General features: G+C 47.5%; 1 protein-coding gene across 2 annotated transcripts in view; it reads right to left on the bottom strand.

The window, feature by feature from the left end:
• Positions 1-23,444, bottom strand: part of FBH1 (F-box DNA helicase 1) — a 47,626-nt gene that overhangs the window by 15,057 nt on the left and 9,125 nt on the right. For both annotated transcript variants that reach the window (XM_027560137.1, XM_027560136.1), the window contains exons 2-13: positions 14,050-14,202; positions 13,138-13,739; positions 9,751-9,881; positions 9,509-9,644; positions 7,300-7,490; positions 6,771-6,863; positions 5,958-6,052; positions 5,034-5,202; positions 4,182-4,404; positions 3,440-3,527; positions 3,271-3,357; positions 2,336-2,472 (exon numbers count right to left, since the gene is read on the bottom strand). In XM_027560137.1, coding sequence (XP_027415938.1) covers positions 2,336-2,472; positions 3,271-3,357; positions 3,440-3,527; positions 4,182-4,404; positions 5,034-5,202; positions 5,958-6,052; positions 6,771-6,863; positions 7,300-7,490; positions 9,509-9,644; positions 9,751-9,881; positions 13,138-13,674 — 1,887 coding nt within the window. In that variant the 5' untranslated portion in view covers positions 13,675-13,739; positions 14,050-14,202. The remainder of the gene's footprint in view (positions 1-2,335; positions 2,473-3,270; positions 3,358-3,439; positions 3,528-4,181; positions 4,405-5,033; positions 5,203-5,957; positions 6,053-6,770; positions 6,864-7,299; positions 7,491-9,508; positions 9,645-9,750; positions 9,882-13,137; positions 13,740-14,049; positions 14,203-23,444) is intronic.

The raw sequence follows: 23,444 nt of genomic DNA, 5'->3' as shown, positions 1-23,444 counted from the left end.
ACCTTGATTCATGGACCTAACATTCCAGGTTCCTATGCAGTATTGTTCTTTACAGCATAGGAATTTACTTTCACCAACAGATACATCCAAAATTGGGTGCTGTTTCCACTTCGGCTCAGTTTCTTCAATCCTTCTGGAGCTATTTCTCCACTCTTCTCCAGCAGCATATTGGGCACCTACTGATCTGGGGAGTTCATCTTTCGGTGTCATATCTTTTTACCTTTTCATACTGTTCATGGCGTTCTCTACTCCATCATCTTGATGTTTCCTATTCTAAGTGAGCCATCCCCAAATTATCAAGATCCACAAGTCCATGCTGATACAAACAAATAAATGAATAAATAAATAAACTGAAGAGAAGACAAAGTATCTCCTTCACAGAAGAATTCCAAACAATCTATGTGGATATTCCAACTCTTGTTCTTAACTGAGGGCTGTGAGCCATGATTTCCTTTCAGGGCACACAGTGTGGAAAGGGGAGACAGAGGTGAGGGTGGGTGGGGGGGTCACGTCACAGTAGAATCACTTGCCACACCCCAGCTCAGCCAGGGCACCAAGACAACATCATCAATTGTAAATCATGTTGATGGTATAGACCCAAATATCAGTGTAACCACCAGACAAATGCCATCAGAGGGGCATGTGACAAGACACCTAAATGGTGCCCTTCAAGGTCACCAGGACCAAGGCAAGCTGGAGAAACCACAGAGCATAGTCAACAGGAGCCTAGAAGACTTGACAACTAAATGCAGTGGGGTCATCTGAATAAAAGTCTGGAACAGGAAAAGGACATTGGGTAAGAACCAGGGAATCTGAATAAACTGCGGACTTTAGTTGATAATAATGTGCCCACACTGACACATTAATTGTGGCAAACTCATCACCTGAATACTGGAGGACGCTGAGTGCAGCATGTTTAAGAACTGTCCGTACTGTCTTCTTGACTTTTTTCTAAATCTGAAACCAAAAACGTCCATTAAAAAAAATTCCTCTGCGCTGATGTCGTCCTAGATCGCTAAAATCTGAAACTAAAAACATCCATTAAAAAAAATTCCTCTGCGCTGACGTCGTCCTAGATCGCTAGAGCAAACGGTAAGAGAAAGCCTGGGGAACAGCGTCACAGACTGGGGCCCAGGGCTCCCTGGAGCAGAATGCACGTGCGGATGACGTCCGTGTGTGCCAGCACCGCGCACGCTCCCTAACTGGGAGCTCCCTAAAACCAGTGGTTCCCACAGATTTCCGTCTCAGGACTTCCTCATGCTTCAGAAAACTAGTGAGGACCCAAGGAAGCTTGTATTTATGTGAGTTTTATCTATCTACAATTACCACGTTAGCAATTTTAGTTAATTTAACAATAATCTCATTACATGAAAACACAAAGAACACATTTCTCAAAAACTGTAGTCTCCTCCCCTCCAAAAAAATATTTTAGAGACAAGAGTGGCACTGCTTTTACATTTTTGCAAATGTCTTTAGTTCCCAGCTTAGGAGAGCCGATTTCTTGGGGCTCTGTGGGTGTCCAGCTTGGTGTGACGGCTTCACACAGATGGTTGCAGAAAACAGTGGAGTATTTAAGAGCCTTTCCGGGCAATCAAGGCTCCAAGGGTTGCTGTGCTCGTGCTAGAAACCAATTTTTCAAAATCTGGATTTCACTTGAAAGCAAGACTTTTTTGGCAATGAACATTTGTTAGCTGTTCCCCTTGAAGACGCGGCTTATCGCATTCATTCTTGAGAAAATGCCAAATCCCCAAGTCTGAACAACCAGAGTTGGTCTGTCGACTGTTCATTCAAGTACAAAAGGAAGCAGCAGCCGGTGGAGCTCACAGCACAGTCACAGAAGTGCCCCAGGTGAGAGAGCGGCCGGCACACTGCAGGGGCAGGAGGGTGTCCCTCTCCTTCCCATTCTGCACACGGACTGCTGGAGAGATGGGCTCAGGGTCTGCAGGACAGAGACTTTCTTCCTTCTGCTATCAGGGATGCTCTTAGTGAGCGCCTTGCATTGAAGAATACAGAGACTACAAGGGCGGGCTGGCACTGAGGCCACGGCTCACTACAGGCTCTGCATCGTCAGTGCAAATGTCAACAAGGCGCAAAAGGCAAGTGACTATTTTGAAAACCGTTCTGACTCTGCAGACCCCCGAGAACCACGGAGAGCCCCTACTTAAGAGGCGTGGATTTGCTGCATGCTGTGAGCTCAGGCAAAACCTTGCACAGGGCCCGGCACACAGGCAGCACTGGAAAACCGGGGTGGGGAGCCCCACACAGGCTTGTGTATGTGTTGTGTGTGTGTGTGTGTACGTGCGTCTGGGGGCTGGGAAGCAAAGAAGAGTCTTACCTGTGTGAGATAGAAGACGTGTGTGTGAGGGACCGTGAACAGAGCATTCACGGCGCCGCGGAAGGTGTAGATCTGCTGGTGGGGGTCTCCCACGAAGATCTTCCCACAGGGCTGAGACAGAACGATGTTCATGATGGCTGCAATCCAGAAGGGGCAAGTAAGCGCTCTGATGCAAGGCCCACCCACACAGCAAAAAGAAACCAAACGGAAGACAGCAGAGGGCGAGAACACTTGCACACTGGGTGGCAAGGCATCCTTCCCTGCAGGGCACATGCACTCAGTCCAAGGAAACAATTTTCATTCATGTATTTATTTCTGGACATGCTGCGAGGCATGTGAGATCTCAGTTCCTGACCAGGAATTGAACCCGCGTCCCCTGCAGTGTCCTAACCACGAACCATCCAGAAGTCCTGAAGAAACAAGCTTATAACAGACAGTTTCTAATCCTATGAATGCAGATTATTTTTACTCCTGAACATGCGACTGTGTCTAAGAAATCACAGAGGCAAATATAAAATGATGCAAATTATCCTCTTTAATATAATAACTTGGGGCCTAAGGATAACCTACCAAGTCACATTATTTTCTATCAGCCACTAGGAAAAAAAAAACCTTTTTCATTCTGAATTGACTACCTTTTCCCTTCGGCGTGAGTCTTTGTCCTAATAATGTGATGACTTATGCTCAGCCAATATTTTAAGAATAACCCAAGCAAAATATTTAGAGAAAAATAAGTCTCCTTTGGGTGGAGGTGAGGGCAGAGACTGTTGAAATCTGGAATCAAAGAGTAAAGGATTTCAGAGTGACTAAGCATCAGACACCCCTTCTCCTACTACAGATAAGAACCACGGACTCACTGCATATATGTCCTCTGACACATGCGTGATGCAGTTTCTATGTGTTTGAAACTACTGGTGTCCCGAATGCTTTATCACCTGGGGTGCAGTCCTGGGCCTCGTCCACAAAGATGGCATCAAAAGAGGCCAGCAGGGGCTTGCTGAGCTGCCAGAGTTTCAAGTAGCCTAGGAGAAGGGGCAGAAGGGTCAGAACACGGGGTGAGGTGGGTCCACGTGGGGTCAGGGGTCAGGACAGGCCCATGCGTACCATCGTGCGTCATATGGTAAGCCTCCTCCCTGCACTCGCCCAACTTTCGCATGTTGTCCCAAAGCCGGCTCGCTTCGAGGACTCCGTTCTAGAAAGCAAGTGACACGGTGACGCCAAGGTCAGGGCCCAGAAATATGGGGTTCACGTGTGAGCAGGGGTCAGAGAGAAGGCTCCAGCACATGGTGAGTGGCGGCCCCTCCCTGACCTCCCCTGGCTGCATGAGGGCCTCGTGACACCATCAGGCACCCAGCCAGCAAGCAGCCAGGGCTGGACCACACCCAGCGGCAGAGCATCTCTCAGGGAGCACAGCATCCAACGAACCAGGAGGGGCTGGATGATTCCTCTAGATTTATGACCCATGGTGATTATAATTCATAAGGAGAGTGACCAGGGACTTCCCTAGCAGTCTGGAGATGAGGGCTCTGTGCTTCCACTCCATGGAGCACATGCTAGATCCCCAGTCAGGGAATTAGGATCCCACATGCTGTGCAGTGGGAGTGAGGGAAAAAAAACAGTGATCAATGACTGAGCCCTGTTGATGCAGTGCAGGCCAGGCTGAGGACCACGGGAGAGGACCACACTTCACAGAAGACCGTGGACACCCTGCTGCCACACCCGCCTGTGGCCTGCCTCCGCCTCTGCCTCCCGCCAGCAGTTCTGAAGACACCAAAGGCTGGGACACGACCCCAGGTCACGCCCTCAACCTCCCAAGCCTTAACTCCAGGGAGACTGAGCCGCTCACCAGCTTTTCGCTCTGTTCCACCATGACTCGTTGCCCCTGGGTGTTTTTGCACCAGATGGGCACATGGTCGATTGTCAGCTCCTCATCAGCCGAGGCGAAGAAGTTTTCCAGAGTCTTGCACACGAGCTTGGCCCTGATGAAGCCACCCTTCCCTTCAGTGAGGACGGAGTTGACCATGAAGGGGGTTAACTTGAAGAGATTCAGCTTCTTCTTCAACTGGTACCTGCAACGCACGTCCCGAGGGCACAGGGTCGGCCTTCCTGGCCACACAGGACTTGTGCGCCCCCAGGCCTCCCTACCTTCTCTCCAAATGACATCATCAGGTTGCTGGCAGTGGCTCCTCCAGGTAAGGAAACCAGCGAGGGGCTGAGTGAGGCCCCTGCAGGACCAGAAAGGGCTCCTCTAGGCTTTCCAGAATTCAGATCTAATAACTCAGGAGACAAAGGGGCTCACAGCAGACACTGCTGTTTCATGGTTTGGCCCCAACTCCAGGAGGCCCCGGGAGGACCTTGAACCTCCCTGCAGCCTTCTCATCCCATGGGGCGCGGCTCAGAGGCCCTGGAGCCTGGGTCTAGCGCCCCTCATCCTCTCCCCTCCCACTTCCAAGTAGAACCTGAACTGATCAACCAGGCTGGTGGCACCTGGGACTTCAGACATTGTCGTCTGACCTGTGCCTCAACTCCAGAGACACGAGCATGCCTCCCTCAGTTGACAATGTATCTCTCTGGGGTAAAAGTATAAATCACTAAATCTTTCCTTATATTCCCTGCCTGTAAACAGAGATAAGGCACTACGTTTTCCCATCACTGCGGTGCGCTGACTGTAATCTGAAAGCGGCACCGTGATGCTCACTTGCGCCCGATGTGACCATAGGCCATGGAGTGGAAGGTCTTGCAGATGACGTTGCTGGGGAAGACGCGCTCCGCCTGCTTGGCAATACTCTTGTTGAAGGTCACGTATAGAAACCTGCTCTGAGACCACTTCTCAGCATACTTGACCAGCGTGGAGGTCTTCCCGGTGCCTGGAGATGCCAAGAGGAAGGGAGGTCACTCTCTGACCAGGAAGAACTGCTCCAATGGGACTCTAATCAGGATCTCCCCATGCTTATCTTGCCACCGGCCTGGGACCCAAGAGTGGCAAGTTCTCCACTCCACAGATAAGAACTAAAAGCCAAGCAGTGAAGGGAGCAGCAGAGTTGAGACAGAGCCACCTAGGTTGGGGTCGCAGCCCCAGCTGCTCTAGCGAGGGGCCATTGATTTCCTTGAACTTTAGTCTGCTCCTCAACCGTGTGCATGTAACACACAGGGAGAAAAAGCACTGTGAGCAAAGGTCAGACAAAGAGTGACCAAGTACTTTGGGAGCCAGCTAGGACAATTAGCTGGTCGAGGCAAAACACTGGACCACACCTCTGGGGATGCAGGTTAGAATTAGAAGGTAGAAGCCCTTCTAGGTTTCACCCTACAGAAAGCCAGGAGCTCCTGACGTTGTCTGAATAAGACAGTCACATGACCTGCTGCCTCACAGCCACCCGTGTGTGAACAGACACGATGACACGTGACAGGCTGGGTCAATCCCACAAACTATGGACCATCTGCCCCCAGGAACTCCAGGGTGGATGCTCGCTGGAGTGGTAAGAAAACGCAATTATTCCTTGACAACTGCTTTTTAGATGATTTAATTGCAGCAGGGGAATAGCAGGTGATGGTAAGATACTCCAGCAGGTAGAGGGAAGGGGGAGGCAACGACGAGAGGCCTTCAGGAGCGGCAGCCCCTTACCTGCAAATGCCATTATTTTCACCACCTGGAGAGGCTCCATCTTATGGCTTAGGATCAGCTGTTGTTCATGTGTCAGCTGGATGGTTGTTTTCTTTCTAATCATTACAGAAGAGAAATTAGGAAAAGAGCAAGGAATTGAAAAGATCAGGGGATAGACTACCAAAAACCCAATAGGAAACCAAATGGAATGAATAAAATTTAACGAGGAAAAAAAAGAAGAAGGGACTTTCCTGGTGGCGCAGTGGATAAGAATCCACCTGCCAATGCAGGAGAGACAAGTACACGCTCCGGTCCTGGAAGATCCCACATGCCATGGAGCAACCAAGCCTATCAGCCACAACTGTCAAGCCTGCGCTCTAGAGCCTGCAAGTCACAACTACTAAGTGCCTAGAGCCCGTGGTTCCACAAGAGAAGGCACCACAGTGAGAAGCCTGCACATCGTAACTAAGGAGTAGATCCTGCTCACTGCAGCTAGAGAAAAGCCTGTGCAGCAGTGAAGACCCAACAGAGCCAAAAATTTAAAAAATAAAATTATTTTTAAAAAAGAATGTTCTCTTCTTTAAGGAAAAGAGAAAAAGGAGAGGGTGGTCCTTTAGAGTGGTCAAAACGTTCTAAAACTAGATTATGATGTTAGCTGAACATTCAGTAAATCTACTAAAAATTACTGAATTTAACAATTAAAATGGGTGATTTTTATGTAATGTAAACTATAACTCAATAAAGTGCTTAATACAAAACCCTTTTTCTCCTTAAGTGTGACAGTCACGAATCAAAGGGGCCAACACACTACAACACATCTACAGACGGACATACCCCGGCCAGACCGACGGTTCCTCTTTGTCTCCTGAGGCCTGAGCACAGGAATTCTCCTGAAGATACAGGCAATAGAAAATGTTGTAGTGAATCCTAACAGGAAGAAAGGAGATTAGAGATTTTCATATTCAGTCACAACCTGTATATTATTTTTCCTCAGACTCCTGTTGCTAAAAAAGAAAATATGTACCATTATTTTACAAAAAAAAAAAAAGAGAGAGAAGCAAAGGGCTTAAATATACCAAGAGCTGTGGTGTCTTTAGCTGCAATGTTGATGGTAAGCAGCAGTGCAGGTCAATATCTGGAGAGCATGTTCTGGGAGAGAGGCCTGGCTGCAGGGGCCAGAGAGACTGGCACATGCTCTCTGGGGAACAGGACGCAGCCGTGAGTGCGCACACGGCCCCAGGACGCTGCGTGACTGAACAGCGCCTCCTGTCCCTGGAGTGTGCTCGCTTGCTGGCACCATCGCACTCTGGTCTCTCCGAGAACCCAGGGCGCGGTGGGTGGGGAGCTCGCCCGGGGCCCGTACCGGTTGCTGATGCTGATCCCCTTCTCCCGCATGGCATACAGCAACACGGCGATGCAGTACAGGGTCTCGGTGACGTCCGGCACGGTCACAGTGGAGCTGGGTCGCCGCAGGCAGAAGAGCAGCTGCTGGATGTCGCTGACGCTGCTGGACAGGAGGACGATGGCCGCCACCAAGGCCCACACATTGACGCCCTGAGGAGGGAGGCAGGGGGGTGAGAGAGCAGACCCGAAACAGTTGGTGAGAAGCACACGGGACGACAACGAGGAAAGTTAGGCTCAGGGTTCACGTGTCTCCTACAGACCCTCTGAAAGGAGGCCAACTTCCCAAATGACACTTGGGAAACGACAGGAACGTCTCCTCTTACCCTGGATTCCTTTCTTCTCATCACTTTTGGATCTGACTTCCCAGTTTCCGTTGACTGAATGATATTTATAAAGTCCCTAATATATAAGACCCTGCACAGAGGTAATCCACACTCTCCCCACCCAGGTCAGTGTGAGCTCTCAGGTCCAGACACTCAAGTCCAACAAGCTTACTAATAAATGTGCCAAAAAGGCGTGTAAAAAGAAAACAGCAGTCTTTACAGAGAAATCAAGGCTGACAATTCAATGGCATGAAGATGTTAATTTACTATTGCCCTTCCCTGGTGGCTCAGTGGGAAGGAATCCACTTGCCAATGCAGGAGACACGGGTCTGATCCCTGATCCAGAAAGATCCCACATGCCGCAGAGCAGCTAAGCCTGTGTGCCACAACTGCTGAGCCTCTACCCTGCAGCCTGTGAGCAGCAACTATTTAAGCCCACGAGCCTGTGCGCCACAAGAGAAGCCACTGCAATGAGAGGCCTGAGCATCACAACGGGAGAGCAGCTCCTGCTTGCTGCAAATAAAGAAAAGCCCGTGCAGCAGTGCAGACCCAGCACAGCCTAAAAACCAAATTTTTAAAAAGAAATGCTAATCTACTACTTACTTTACATTACGATTATTTAATAACTTAGTAATGGAACTTCCCTGGTGGTCCAGTGGCTAAGACTCCGCACTCCCAATGGCAGGGGCCCGGGGTTGGTCCCTGATCCGGAACCAGATCCCCATGACACAGCTAAGAGTTCACATACCACAACTAAAAGATCCCACATACTGCAACTAAGACCCCATGCAGGCAAATAAATTTTAAAAACTTTTAAAAAAAAAAGAAAAGATGGGTAGAATTTTTTAAAATATTTATTAAATATTAAGTTTAATAAATAGTAAATAAATTATTCAAAGTGTATGATTATGGACACAGTATGCTCCATTTATTAATGTCTGAGAAAACATTCACTAACATGGATATATCAAAAATAGATACTACTATTCCTAACTCCTTGCAAGCCTCCCTGTTAAAAACATATCCACGAAAGGAAAGTTCTGCACATTTCTCACTACAACCGTCCTGTGAAACAAACCTCACTCCACCATCGACAGCCACTTCACTAAAGGCAGAGAAATGCACAGGGCTAGATTTTCAACCTTCCACTGGTTGCAGAATAAGGTTGGGGTTGCACGCGGTTTCCAAGAGAACATTTAAGAAGAACCCTTGATCTAGATGACAATTCCAGAAGATGGAGTCAGGACACTGAGGACTATTTCCAGCATCTCAGTAACTCACCATGTGTCAGTACAAAGCCTGTCATTTCTCTGGGCTTCCCTTGCGGCTCAGCTGGTAAAGGATCCAACTGCAATGCGTGAGACCTGGGTTCAATCCATGGGTTGGGAAGACGACCTGGGGAAGGGAAAGGCTACCCACTCCAATATTCTGGCCTAGAGAATTCCATGGACTGTATAATCCATGGGGTCGCAAAGAGTTGGACGTGACTGAGAGACTTTCACTTTCAGAAAACCCAAGTTGTCACCAATACAATGGGCTGCCTTGTAAAGAAACTCTTAAAATCAAAGTGTTTGGAGGCTAGGTGACCATCCTTTGTTGAAACTACTCAATAGAATAGAAAACTGGATGAAATGCTTTTTAAAATTCCTTCCAAATTAAAGAATCTGTGGCCATTTCTTTCTCTATGGGACCAATGACAAAGCTTAAGGCTTCAAAGCAGAGATTTAAGGAAGATTTTTAAAATAAATCTAAAACAACCTTCAGCCACACCTGACCACCAAGACATTCTCTTCCAAAGAGAAAAGGCGCCGCCTCCCCAGCCCTCCCCACAGCCTCTTCACGTACGGCAGGGGCAGCACAGAGGTCAGGGAGGTGTTGGCGCACGCAGGCCTCTGCCTCGGGGAGGAGGAGGTGATCCCTCAGACTCCACAACGCCTGTCCAGGGTCCACACTCGGGGAGCACTTCGTGGTGGCTGTGTAGCTGTTAAGACATTCACAGCAGTGTCCATGGGGAAATGATCCATTAAGTGCTGATCTCTCAGAAGGGACTTCAGAAACCCACTTCCTCCCACAGGACGGTGACTTACCGGATGAGGTTCAGCACACACAGGTCCGACTCCTTCTCTATGCCGTAGCTCGACAGGATGCCATCCACCTTGCTGACGGCTTGCTCTTCATTCATCAGGTATCGGTGGTACAGCTTTTTCCAAGGAATGAACTAGATAGTTTAAGAAATCCAAAACGACATGCAGGCAATCGCTATTAGAGACCAGGCTACATATATAGACAGCTGTTTAGAAAACAACTACAGCTCACAACTCAACAGCTGGACAAAAGGGCAGAAACATCACACAGATTCTAGTCGAAAACGAGAAGGTGGGTATCAGTTTCTTGGTTCCAACACCAATTTGTTACAGAATCTGGGGAGAGCTAGAGCTTCAGCTTTCCTGTCTGAAACAGTCTAGTGCCTGTTAAGACACTAATGACTCAGAGTTTCAACTCGGATTAAACATGAGAGCTGCAGCTATACTAATAGTAAACAAAACAGACTGTGAGTCAAAAATTTTAGGAGAGACAAAGAAGAAGAGTATATAAGAATAAAAGGGTCAGTTCACCAAGGAGCTGTAACAATTATAAATACACATGTACCAAATATCAACGTCCTAAATCTAAGAAGCACGTACGGGCAGAACTGAAGAGAGAAACAGACAACAAGAGACTCTGATGCTCCACTTTCAAGAACAGGTAGCACAAACAACACTAGACCAATTGAACCCAACTGACATATAAAGAACACTCTACCCAACCACAGCATACAATCTTCTCAAGTACACACAGAACGCTGTCCAGGATAGATCATGTATGTGGCCATGAAATAAGTTTTAATCCATTTAAAAAGACTGAAATTATAGAAAGTATGTTTTTCAATCACTACAGAATGAAACTGGAAATTAGCAGCAGAAAGAAAACTGGAAAACCCACAAATACAAGAAAATTAAACAACACATTTTCAAAGCAACCAATGGGTCCAAAGGGAAATCACAAAGAAATTAGCATGAGATGAAATGCAAGCAACGCTAAGAGTTAAGTTTATAGCTACAAAACTTACATTAAAAAAGACCACAAATCAACAACCTAAATTTACACCTAAAGGAACTAGAAAAAGAACAAACTAAACCCAAAACTAGCAGAAGGAAGGAAATAAGAGAGACTATAGAGGAGAAATAAATGGAATAAAGAATAGAAAAATAGGGGGAAAATCAATAAAACTAATGAGTTTTTTTTTAAAAGATCAACAAAATTGACAATGATTAACTACATTATGGAAAAAAGGGAAGATTTAAATAACCAAAATCAGAAATGAAAAAGCAATGGTACAACTGATGTCACAGAAATAAGAAGGGCTATAAGAATACTTCAAATAATTGCAGGTCAACCAACCAGACACTCTAGAGGAAGTGAATAAATCCCTAGGAACACATAACCTACCAAGACCAAATCATGGAGAAACAAAATCTGAACAGATCAATAATGAGCCCGCCAGGCTCCTCCATCCATGGGATTTTCCAGGCAAGACTACTGGAGTGGGTTGCCATTTCCTGGTCCAGGGGAATCTTCCCGACCCAGGGATCAAACCTGGGTCAACTTCATTGCAGATGGGCTCTTTACCATCTGAGCCACCAGGGAAGCCCAATGAGTAAGGAGACTGGATTAATAATCAAGCCTCCCAAAAAGGAAGCACCCAGGACTAGATTGCTTCACTGAAAAATTCTACTGAACATTTAAAGAAGTAGTATCAATCCCCCTCAAATTCTTCAAAATAACTGAAGAGGAGGGAGCACCCCAGACTTATTCTGAGGCCAGCATAACCTTATACCAAAGGCAGACAAAGATACCACAAGAAATAAAAAGAAAATGAGAGCTGTGAGAAGGTCACTGAAAGTAACACCATCATGTCATTGCTGGTGATGATAAAAAGGGCATTGTTCTAACATTTTAAGATGTAAGAATAAGCTGTGATATCGTCCCAAAATCTTCTCAAGCAGAATGGCAGGAACCCTCACTTATCCCCATTTCCCACCAGAGACCTTAATTAAATGCCCAGAAATACTGACCCAAAATAAAGTTCACAACTAAAAACAGAAAGATATTTGTCTGAAGGTAGGAGACAAGACCCCCAAGCAAAATATGGAGCAAGAGCGATGAGAAATTTCCTCCAAAATCCTTTGGGCTTGGAAGAGAAATGTATTAACTCTTAACATATCCACCTTGCCCTCCATCTCCAAGGTTTTCAACTTCTCACTCGGTAAAGAATCTGCCTGCAATGTGGGAGACTTGGGTTCGATCCCTAGGTTGGGAAGATCCCCTGGAGGAGGGCATGGCAACCCACTCCAGTATCCTTGCCTGGAGAATCCCATGGACAGAGAAGCCTGGTGGGTTACATCCGTGGGGTCACAAAGAGTTGGACGAAACTGGGTGACTAAACACACACATTTGAAGAATGGATTAAACTCTGCTGCTGCTGCTAAGTCACTTCAGTCGTGTCTGACTCTGCATGACCCCATAGACGGCAGCCCACCAGGCTCTACCGTCCCTGGGATTTTCCAGGCAAGAACACTGGAGTGGGTTGCCACTGCCTTCTCCAGGTTAAACTCTACCTCTGGCTTATTCCCAATGGCTGGTCTAAGGGACACACTAGCTAAGCAGAACATTCTCCTAGCCCTCCTGGAGACCTGAACCTAAGAAGTATAATGACACAACAAATGGAAGCACGGGCTGTGGGCTAACAGTACCAGGAAATCCTTTCTGAGAGTGTGGGTTGCCCCTGTGTCATTCTCAGAAGGTACTCCTGTGACTACATGCAACACTCATTTAGCAATCACCTCCTATTAATACGTGTAAACTATTGTGAGACACAGTGGAACACACAGTGGAGAATGCACAAACAGGACAGCCAGCCCTCCAGCAGTGCTCTAATGTTAAATGAAGGAGGAAGGCTCTCTAAGATCATAGCAGAACATCGTAGGCTTGAACAGAGGTATATATCACTATCATAGCAATAAGGAAGAGAGAGGGTGCCTTCCGTGGGAAGAGGAGTTACTTGGAGTGCAGCCTGGAAGAAGTGAGATGTCAACAGAGATATGAGGGGCTCTTTGGACTGGTCAGCTGTGGGGTGCAGATTAGATCCACATAAGGGCAGTACCACACAGTCCCCAGCTGAGAGGCAGCACATCGCGTGCTGTGGACAGAATACCAGAGTGGACTGGAGAGAAGTCAGCAGTGAGCCTGGAATAAATAGTAAGGTGGGACACACATGGAAGGTCTCAGGTGCCTCCAGGGGTTGGGATTTGATTCTAGAGGACAACGGACACTAACATTTCTGAAGAAATGCCATCGTCAGGAGGACGCGTTAAGTGAGGCGAATCCGTGAAGATTTAGAGCAAACATCAGAGAACGAAGAGCGCGTTCCATACCAGCGGATCACTGATGACCTCCCTCCAGAGGCGGCACACCAAGCTCAGGTTCCAATAGAGGTCTTCCACGGGCAGGAAAGCAAAGATGTGCCTCAGGACCTCGCTGGGCAGGCTGCAGATGTGGCTCGGGGGCTCCTGGCAGGGCAAGGTCCCAAGGAGCCCGTAGTGAGAGTCAGGAACAGGGTCTGGACCAAGGTCCTCCACCTCCTGGCTGGGTTCTCCAGGCTGCACGGTGAGCTGCCCCACCCCGACCTCTGCTTCTGGCCTGGCTTCCCTGGGCCGTGTGCATGATGGGGACGAGTGATGCCATGGGGTCTTCTTAGACACCCCATCCCACGGACTGGTCCCTGGGGCCGGATTCCTCTCATCGTCTAAGGACAGAGACCGCTTCCTTGCAGGCAAAGCGGACCCTGACGAGTGCAGCCTGGCTTCTCCGTCTCCCCCTGGAGGCAGGGCACAGGGGCTCCCTGCCGCAAAGATCATTTCATCCTCTGAGTCCTTAGAGCTGTCCTGGCCCACAGAATTGCTTTTGGCCATGTCATTGGTGCACTGCTGCTGGCCAGCAAGGAAGAAGTCAAGGCTGTATCTCAGGCATCCTCGACCTAGACAGAGAACCCACAAAGAACACATGAGAAACGAGGAATGACTGACGATCCTTCGCTGACCTGAATGAGACAAACTAATTTTCAATTATCTATTTTAAAACGGGAAAGAGACAAGGATATATTTATTGGCCTAGTGATTACATATAAAGCTTAATACAAAAAATATTTATATCAGGCTCTATCATATGGTCAGACTATTGCAACAGGACTGTAAGATCACAGTAACAACATTTACAAATACTGAGATACTCTAAGGCCACACACACTATAGATTCTGAAACACAGGGTATTTGGGGGAAAGACATACCCCTGGCCCCTCTTTTGGTTCTGGGTCTAGGATAGAGACCGTGGTTCGGGTCTCTGCTTGTCCATCTTTGAAAGGACTGGGACGCAGCCAAGTGACTCCGAGCGAGATGTTGGCACTCAATGGCTGTAAGATGCTTCCGCTTAAACCGTCTCACTGTTTTGTACCAAAGGGCAGAAGAAATGGGACTCGTTAGTTATCACAAATTCTACAAGCTAGTCAGCAAATTAAACTTAATTTTTAGGAATCTGGTGACTGTGGACCACCCGAGCCAGCCCTTTCCATCTTCTCTACTTTCCCATTGATTTTCAGTATCTCATAGTTTCTTAGTATCTCCTCCTCAGGATTTTAGAATCCTAAAATAACCTTCTTTTCCGCCTATCATGCTTTCTAGAAGCCCTGATCATGAAACGCTCATTTGAAAAGTTGCCACTATTGCCCAAACGGAGATCTGTCATCTTTTGCTGACTTAACCCAGGCCCTGTATATTCCCATATTAACCATAAATATTTTAAGAGCTGGCTGTAGCTTTTTAAAAATAAACTCAGACATTGTCCCCTGAATACACCAGCTTCCCCAAATGGCAGAAGCAGAAGGCACTAAGGGGACAGTCCCTGCGGGCTCCCCAAGGGGCAGCTCACCCCTGTGCGCCTCCACCCGCCCCCGGGTGCACCCCCGACCCCCCAAGGGCCCCAACGTTCAGCACTGGTGTGCGAGGATGGCAGCAAGGCCCCCGAGAGGAAAAGAATTGAGACCACTCTTCAGCGTCTTCATGGGACGAGGTTTCATATTCCCCCTCAGCAACACAACAGCATCTGTGCCCAGAGTTCTGTCTTGAGAGTACTGACATATTTATGTTTATGTCAGGCATTTTCTGCCAGGTAAATATTTTCCATATTTAGCTGATGCTCTTCCTGTTTCTGCATATCATCACATTTACGATCTAACCCCTCCGATATCTCTAAATACAATAGTTACACTACTGTAAAAAAGAATAGTTATGTTTTAAAAAAACAGTAAGAGAGGAGAACAATACATGCAAGAGAATTAAAGTGACCCTCTACAGATGGCCCACAGAAACCACTTCCTGCCAGCACCATACTGCCAGAGGTCCTAAAAACATTCTAGAGTAAACTGCAACATCCCATGTTAGAATCCACTCAACATTTCCTGTAACCCTGAAAACATCTAAAACCAAGACACTAATACGTGTATCTGGTATAATTTATATTAATCAATAACCCACCCCCCTCAGCCCATAGCTTCTTCAGAAATGATGCTTCAAAATTTCAATTCATTTTTTGAAGGTTTAACAGAAGTGTATGGATGTGAGAGTTGGACTGTGAAGAAGGCTGAGCACCGAAGAATTGATGCTTTTGAACTGTGGTGTTGGAGAAGACTCTTGAGAGTCCCTTGGACTGCAAGGAGATCCAACCAGTCCATTCTGAAGGAGATCAGCCCTGGGATTTCTTTGGAAGGAATGATGCTAAAGCTGCAACTCCAGTACTTTGGCCACCTCATGCGAAGAGTTGACTCATTGGAAAAGACTCTGATGCTGGGAGGGATTGGGGGCAGGAGGAGAAGGGGACGCCAGAGGATGAGATGGCTGGATGGCATCACTGACTCGATGGACGTGAGTCTGAGTGAACTCTGGGAGTTGGTGATGGACAGGGAGGCCTGGTGTGGGGTCACAGAGTCGGACACGACTGAGAGACTGAACTGAACAGAAGTTTTAAAAAAAACTTCGTGGATATTTCAAGACTTATAGAAAATTATTTCTCCACACAAAAATAGCTCGATAAGGCCCTCTGAAAGTATGCTAGAGAGACCTTTTAACTACCTGAATTCAGAGTTAAAATGCCGCAGGAGGACCCCAGTCACTTAGCTTCTTGAAGGTTCAGGGGTGCTATAATGATTAAATGAGAAAACACACCCCCAAAGACTTGTCAAACTATAAAACCCAACACAAATTCACCCATCTGCTTATTCTCTTGAACAAAGCTTAGATGTGATTGCATAAAACGTTGACTTGGTGTCAATTTCAGGTGACCCTGGAATGGTTAGGGTGGGCATGACCTCAGTAACAAGCAGATCCAAACACACAGTGACCTCAGGACTCCAGCTCGTTTCTCTGTCCTGTAGCAGTCTCAGGTGACTGTGTGGGAGCCGGGGCCCCTGCCACCGTCTCGGGGTTAGCAAGGCGGCTGAGGCTGTGTGATGCACTCAGATGTGGAGCGGGGAGGCTTCCTCTATGCGATCACTCACAGTCCAGTCACAACGAGGACCCTGAGAAGTTGACACACGGAGTTCACACCACAGTCACACGGTTCCAACCACCACGAGTTCACACCACAGTCACACGGTTCCAACCACCACAGTCACACGGTTCCAACCAGACAGACGGAAGCACCTAGCGACACCCACAGGAAGGCTGACACAGCCCATCAGCTCAGAATCACACGTGGACCATGCCATGATGAGCCTCTTAAAAGATGCTATGTTCTAACAGCATCAGTGTTCTTGTGAAATTATTTAAAATTACTATAGTAAAATTCCAACCAGCTTCTAGCCTTGTTAATATATTTTAAAATCAGCAGCTTAAACCTAACTTTACCAGAATAAGGATGCTCAAATGCTACCCCTTCCTTCCCTGAGTCCCCAGACCTCGTGAGGTCCCCTCCTCCAAACAGCAGGTGTTCTCTGCATGGCACTTCAAGCGCACTTATTAGAAGATGTTTGTGATTCTTCAGGAAGCAGCTAAAGTGCACTGTGATGAAAGTGTACCATTAAGAGGGATGGAGAGACATGACACTTGCTGGTGGGCTTTCCAAACTACGCGAGGCCCCAGAAGGGTCCAGCAGAATCGTCTCCAGGCGGCAGTGGGCACCAGTGCCTCTAGAGCTGACCACAGTGTCATATCCCTTATGTCACGACAGGAAAACACTGGGAAGGCAGGAAAACCATTTGTCAAACAAGATTTTGCCCATCCCATGCTGCTATTCCTGTGATGGCTCTCTTATAGCGAGACGTCTCATAGGTCCTCCACTGCTAGGCCCCCGTTTCTAGAGTCGCCCCACCACCACCCCACTCTGCTTGGCAGACCACTGGCACTGCAAGTGTGGGTCCCAGTCCTTGTGTCTGACTCCCAAGTGGTGAGTACCTGGAGCCCTCTGCCAATCACTGTACTCTTCACCCTGATGACCGTCATCACCCCACTGCACCCCCAGGTCAAGCGCACAGCCAAAGACTAGATTCTCCTCAGCCCCCTGGAACAATCATTACTATACTGATCATCAATAAACATGCACGAGACACCCCCAGCCCTGAGAAGGCAGGGAACACGTCCCCTCGACTTCTTCCTCAAAGCATTCAGCATGACACTCCGTAAATCACAGCTACTCCAGTGCTGACTGAATGAGAAGTACATGCTGCTGCTGCTGCTGCTAAGTTGCTTCAGTCGTGTCCGACTCTGTGCGACCCCATAGACGGCAGCCCACTAGGCTCCCTCATCCCTGGGATTCTCCAGGCAAGAACACTGGAGTGGGTTGCCATTTCCTTCTCCAATGCATGAAAGTGAAAAGTGAAAGTGAAGTCGCTCAGTTGTGTCCAACTCTCAGTGACCCCATGGACTACAGCCTACCAGGCTCCTCCATCCATGGGATTTTCCAGGCAAGAGTACTGGAGTGGGGTGCCATTGCCTTCTCCACAAGTACATGCTAGGAAGCCTCAATTCTGCTGGAATCCGCCTGGCTTCATTTTCTCATCCTCCCGATTGCAAGACGTTTTATAAGACAAGTAGCGGAACAGGGTGCTCCTGGTTTCGTGGTGAAGTCAGCCCGTCCCCTCCCTCCTCAGCACATGGCTGGTCCATGCCTCCCTGTGGTGCTGGGAGTTGGGGCCCCAGGGAACACGTGGAGGAGTGTGCACCTCTCCCAGGCCTGGCCCGTAAAGCCTCTCCTGCCCCTTCCTCTGCACTCTAGTCCCGTCCAGGGAACAGGAAGGTGACCCCAGGGAAACCTGGAGGCCACACGTTCAAAAAGGAAGACCCTCCAACAGCCTGGGTCCTTGGATTACTGCTTTAAAGAGCACCAGTGCTTCCTTCCGTGGTGGCTCAGCTGGTAAAGAATCTGCCTACAATGCAGAAGACCTGAGCTCGATCCCTGGGTTGGGAAGATTCCCTGGAGAAGGAAATGGCAACCCATTCCAGTACTCTTGCCTGGGAAATCCCACAGACAGAGGAGCCTCGTGGACTACAGACCATGGGGTTGCAAAGAGTCAGACATGACTTAGTGCCTAAACCACCAGAGTTCACCCCCACAACACACACACACACACACACACACACACACCTGAAACTGCTAGCTGGAGTCCTGAGGTCACTGTGTGTTTGGATCTGCTTGTTACTGAGGTCATGCCCACCCTAACCATTCCAGGGTCACCTGAAATTGACACCAAGTCACTTTTTTGCATTCCTAACCTTCGTTAATCAGAATTTATACCAAACAGGCCTCCAAGATGTGCAGGTTACAGACCAATACAGAAGATAATAAGTGCCTACAATTAGTGCCTGGAGAGAAAGATTATTAAATAAAAATGTGAAAAAGGAAAATCAAGGTAACTCTCCGGCACAGGGGCCTGACGAGAGCAACAGCTCCTAACAAGAGGTGCACTGGGAGGTTTCACCAATTAAGAGGAACCCAACCTCATCCCATTCGCTCCCACAAGCCTCTTGCCCTTCTCAGAGAGGCTCCGTGCAGGTCGAGCGACACCCTCCTGTTTCTGGCGAGACAGTGGAGGTGCGCTGCGGCAGGCCTGTTGTTACCAGGAGTTGGGTACTTCACAGGTCAAATGTGCCCTGGGAGATCTAAGAACCCAATCTCAGCAGCGTGCATGGTGGTGGTCCCCAACCTCAGTGAGACAGAAAGTATTCATTCAACCCAGGCAGGGCTGTGCAGCAATGAAACCACCCTGTATGTGTCTGAGACATATGCAACAATTACTTGTACAACTATGTACTTAACACGAGTTGTTCACATACAGACTGGTGTTATTACTATTATATGTTTTATTAACACATTCCCTGATAGCTCAGTTGGTAAAGAATCCACCAACAATGCAGGAGACCCCAGTTCATTCCTGGGTCAGGAAGAACTTCTTGGGCTTCCCTTGTGGCTTAGGGGTGAAGAATACACCCGCGATGTGGGAGACCTGGGTTCAGTCCCTGGGTTGGAAAGATCCCCTGGAGAAGGGAAAGGCTACCCACTTCAGTATTCTGGCCTGGAGAATCCCATGGACTGTATAGTCCATAGGGTCGCAAAGAGTCGGACACAACTGAGCGACTTTCACTTTCAAACCACTGTTTAGGTGTGTATCAACATGTCTTCTGCCCCCAAATGAAAGCTTTACAGTTGGGTGGGAGGGAGGAGAAAGGCACCCAACACCCACTGCTCCATAAATATTAATGAAACGAATGAATGAATGAAATGAACAAATGTACCAACTACGGCACTGCCCTCTGGAGAAGCTGAGGTTGTCTTCTTCGGTTTTGATATCCTACACTATCTCAGTGTGCCAACGAGCTTCATAGGTTTTGATGTTCTTTCACAAATTCATCTGACTTCTGCATAACCCTGTGATTGTGCCACGATGAAATTGGGGCTCAGGGAAAACTTGCCTGAAATCACAACAGTTGTAGGTGATACAACTTAGGCCTTCTGACTCCTCAAGTCCAGAGTTCTCTCTATGGAAGGTAATATTCTCAGGACTTCCCTGGTGGCCCAGTGGTTAAGACTCCATGCTTGCTTCCACTACAGGGGATGCAGGTTTGATCCCTGGTCAGGGAACTAAGATCCCACACGCTGTGTGGCCAAAAAAAAAAAAAAAAAGATAATATTCTCCCTTCCAAATCCAACAGAAAGATTCAAAGCAGCTTCTAAAACCCTCAGGTTTAAACTCTCTGTCCCTTTTTTAGAAACCACTGTGGAACATCATAACCAAAGCTCCAACTTCCAGTACTTAGAAAACGTAAGTGTAAGGAGAGCGGAAGTGTTAATCCTTCAGTCGTGTCTGACTCATTGCCACCCCAAGGACTGGAGCCCACCAGGCTCTTCTGTCCGTGGAATTCTTCAAGCAAAAATACTGGAGTGTGTAGCCATGCCCTCCTTCCAGGGGATCCTCCTGACCCAGGGATCGAACCTGCGTCTCCTGCAATACAGGCAGATTCTTGACTGTCTGAGCCACCAGGGATGCCCATCAGGAAAGTGTAAACATGACATCACTAAATACTATACACTCAAAATGGAAAAAGCTCTAAATATTTTTGAATTCATTGGAAGTTTGAGCTGTACGAGAAGCAAAAGTGCTAGCTCCTCCAAGGACTTGCTCTCAATGTAGAGCCAAGTCCCTCTTTCCCTACAAACCCAAAGGCCTACTCTCAGAGGTCCCCAATTAGGTTCTCTGATGCCTACAAATACCTGCTTCTCTCATGGAACAGCAACCACTTACTATAGCAAGCAAGAATGGAGAGAGCTTTTTTCCCTATGTGTGTTTCAGGAATGGAGAAAGAAAGGAAAAACAAGAAAATGTACGGACTAGACTGTATTTCTAAAGATTTGAAAGGCTTTTTCTATTGTCAATTCCATCCCACAACCATGTGTAAATACCTATGATGCCCCAGGTTCATGAAAAACATCTCAAGGGCTCCCTCTCTTGGCATCTCTGGGGTCACATGCTACTTGAGACACTGCAGATTTAAAAATGAATGATTTCACCTGTCCACAAGGTAGCTCTCAAAACACACACAAGTTACTATACATAAGGCATGACAGGTGCTACACAAACGCACTTATGAAATGCTATGGGAGTGAAGACAAGTGACCAGTTAGGAATGATGAAAAAGGCTTTATGAAGAGATCAGCCTCACAAGGTGAGCAGGATCCAGGAACACAAAAGAAACGCATGGCAGTGGAGTGGTGGAAGTCGGGTTTCAACACACGGAGAGGCTCAGGAGAATGAAAAGGGAATCTGCAAAACACAGAGTACAAAGGCCCTCAAGTATAATGCTAATGAACTGGGACTTTATCTTAGAGGGACTCAGAGAATTATCTCACTTTTCTAAGCAGGGTCAATGCCTGGTCAAATTTACACCTTAGAATGGGAACTCTGGAGGCAGGCAGAGGATGAGTAAACATGCAGACTGTCATGGAAACAAAGCAGAAAGTCACTCTACTAACAGAGGCAAGAGTTGGTCAAGGACTGAGGGCAGCGGTGGCAAACAAAGGGAGAAGGGAAAGTGAAGACCAACACTGGAGAGATCAGAAGAGAAAAAACAACAAAGGCAACTGACATTGCTAGCCAGATCTCAGTGATAACAGCATTAACCACACTGAGGAGTAAAGAAGTAATCGTGCTTGCATTTTAATCACTTCTTCCAGGAGTCAAGGGAGAATGAAAGTTTTCAGTTTTGAAAATGCTTGCTTGTTTTGTTTTCAAATTATCTGTCGAGTGACAAGTTAAGCTCCAGGAGGTATTTTGAAATAGGAACTGCTAACTGCTAAGTCACTTCAGTCGTGTCCGACTCTGTGCGACCCCACAGACGGCAGCCCAACAGGCTCCCCCGTCCCTGGGATTCTCCAGGCAAGAATACTGGAGTGGGTTGCCATTTCCTTCTCCAATGCATGAAAGTGAAAAGTGAAAGTGAAGTTGCTCAGTCGTGTCTGACTCTTAGCGACCCCATGGACTGCAGCCCACCAGGCTCCTCCATCCATGGGATTTTCCAGGCAAGAGTACTGGGTGCCATTGCTAGGAAACTAGCCCTCAAAACATCTGTAAGTGATAGCTGGAGACAGAAGATTGGAGGTGCTTTGGTGAGATGCTCTAAGAGCAGACGATTCCACAGACCGATGAAAACAGAACTCACAATCTTTAAGTACAATCAGCTTAGGAAGGACAGAGGGGGACAATAAGCAGAGAGAGAGGATGACAACAAATCTGAAATCAGAGCTCTAAGTCTATGAACAAGAGTCTAGTGTTCGCACACTCAGAGGCCACAAAATATGTCAACCCATCAGGACACCCTCTGATGACAACTGCGGAATGCAACAGAACCAGGAAAAAAGAAGAGAGGAAAAGGAAAGAGGATAGCCAAGTAGCAGTGATGCCAAGGCAAGCCACAGGAGAAACGAATTACTACAGGGCACACCACAATCTCCACACACCTGCACAAAAGGGCCAAGCAGACAAATGGGGAAACCAGTAAGACCCCAGAACATCTACTTCCGCAAGCATATTGTCAAGACCTGTCCCCTGAACAGCAAGCTTTTGCTCTAGACAATCTCAGGTGCTGTGAATAGATCCACATACACTGTCCTCTGGTTGCTGAAAGGGGGATACAGGCCAAAATAAGTTCCTAAAGAAGACAGAAGCGGGGCTTCTCTGGTGGTCCTGTGGCTGAGACACCACACTCCCAATGCAGAGGTCGGGTTCGATCCCTGGTCAGGGCACTAGATCCTGCATGCCACAACGAAGACCTGGTGCAGCCAAATTAGTAAATAAAATACTCTTTTTTAAAAAAAAAGAAGAATACAGGAGGAGAACTGCCTGTAAGACACCAGTTAAATAACCAATCATCTGAATTTAAAATATTCTGTTCTATACTGCAAATACGTGTTTTGATTTTAAAAGCAAGGAAACTGGAGGCTTAACCCAAGAAAAGGTGGAAACTGCAAGTGAAGTGAAAGTTGCTCAGCCATGTCCGGCTCTTTGCGACCTCATGGACTACACAGTCCATGGAATTCTTCAGGCCAGAATACTGAATCATGGAATTCTCCAGGCCAGAATATTGGAGTGGGTAGCCTTTCCCTTCTCCAGGGAGTCAACTGGTAATAAGGATGGAGCGGGTGGTGGCAGGGGAAGGTTAGCAGTAAAAAGTGTGTGGAGCTACCAGATATCGCAACTTCAAGCACTTGCACCAATACCAACGGCTGCAGTAAGAACAACCCCTGGCATTTCCTAAAACTTAGTGAACTTAAAGAACTTTCATGCCTTCCTCTTTTTTTAATTGAAGTGGTGAGACAGAAGGGAACAATAACTTTGGTAAAGCTGATACCGGACCTGATTCTGTCTCCAAGGACTATTCTTACTACTCAGTTAATCAAATTCAATCCGCTCATGAGCAAAATGAGCTTGCTTTCATGTCAGAGATCTTTCTCCATTTTATCTTCCTTATTTGAGCAGATACCAGGCACGAGAGCAGGCCCCCACTGGCAGCTACCATCCTTCCTTCCAGAGATCTTTATCCTCCCATGGGAAAATCTCTAACTTCTTCAGGCCTCAATTTCCCCACCTGCCATGAGTGGGTTACCATGAGGCCTTACAGGCTTGTTTGCGGATGAGGTAAC

The sequence above is a fragment of the Bos indicus x Bos taurus genome, chromosome 13, assembly GCF_003369695.1.
Source record: "Bos indicus x Bos taurus breed Angus x Brahman F1 hybrid chromosome 13, Bos_hybrid_MaternalHap_v2.0, whole genome shotgun sequence".
NCBI classification, from domain to species: Eukaryota; Metazoa; Chordata; class Mammalia; order Artiodactyla; family Bovidae; genus Bos; species Bos indicus x Bos taurus.
Note: the sequence above shows the minus strand (reverse complement) of the source record. Positions and strands in the feature narration are given on the sequence as shown.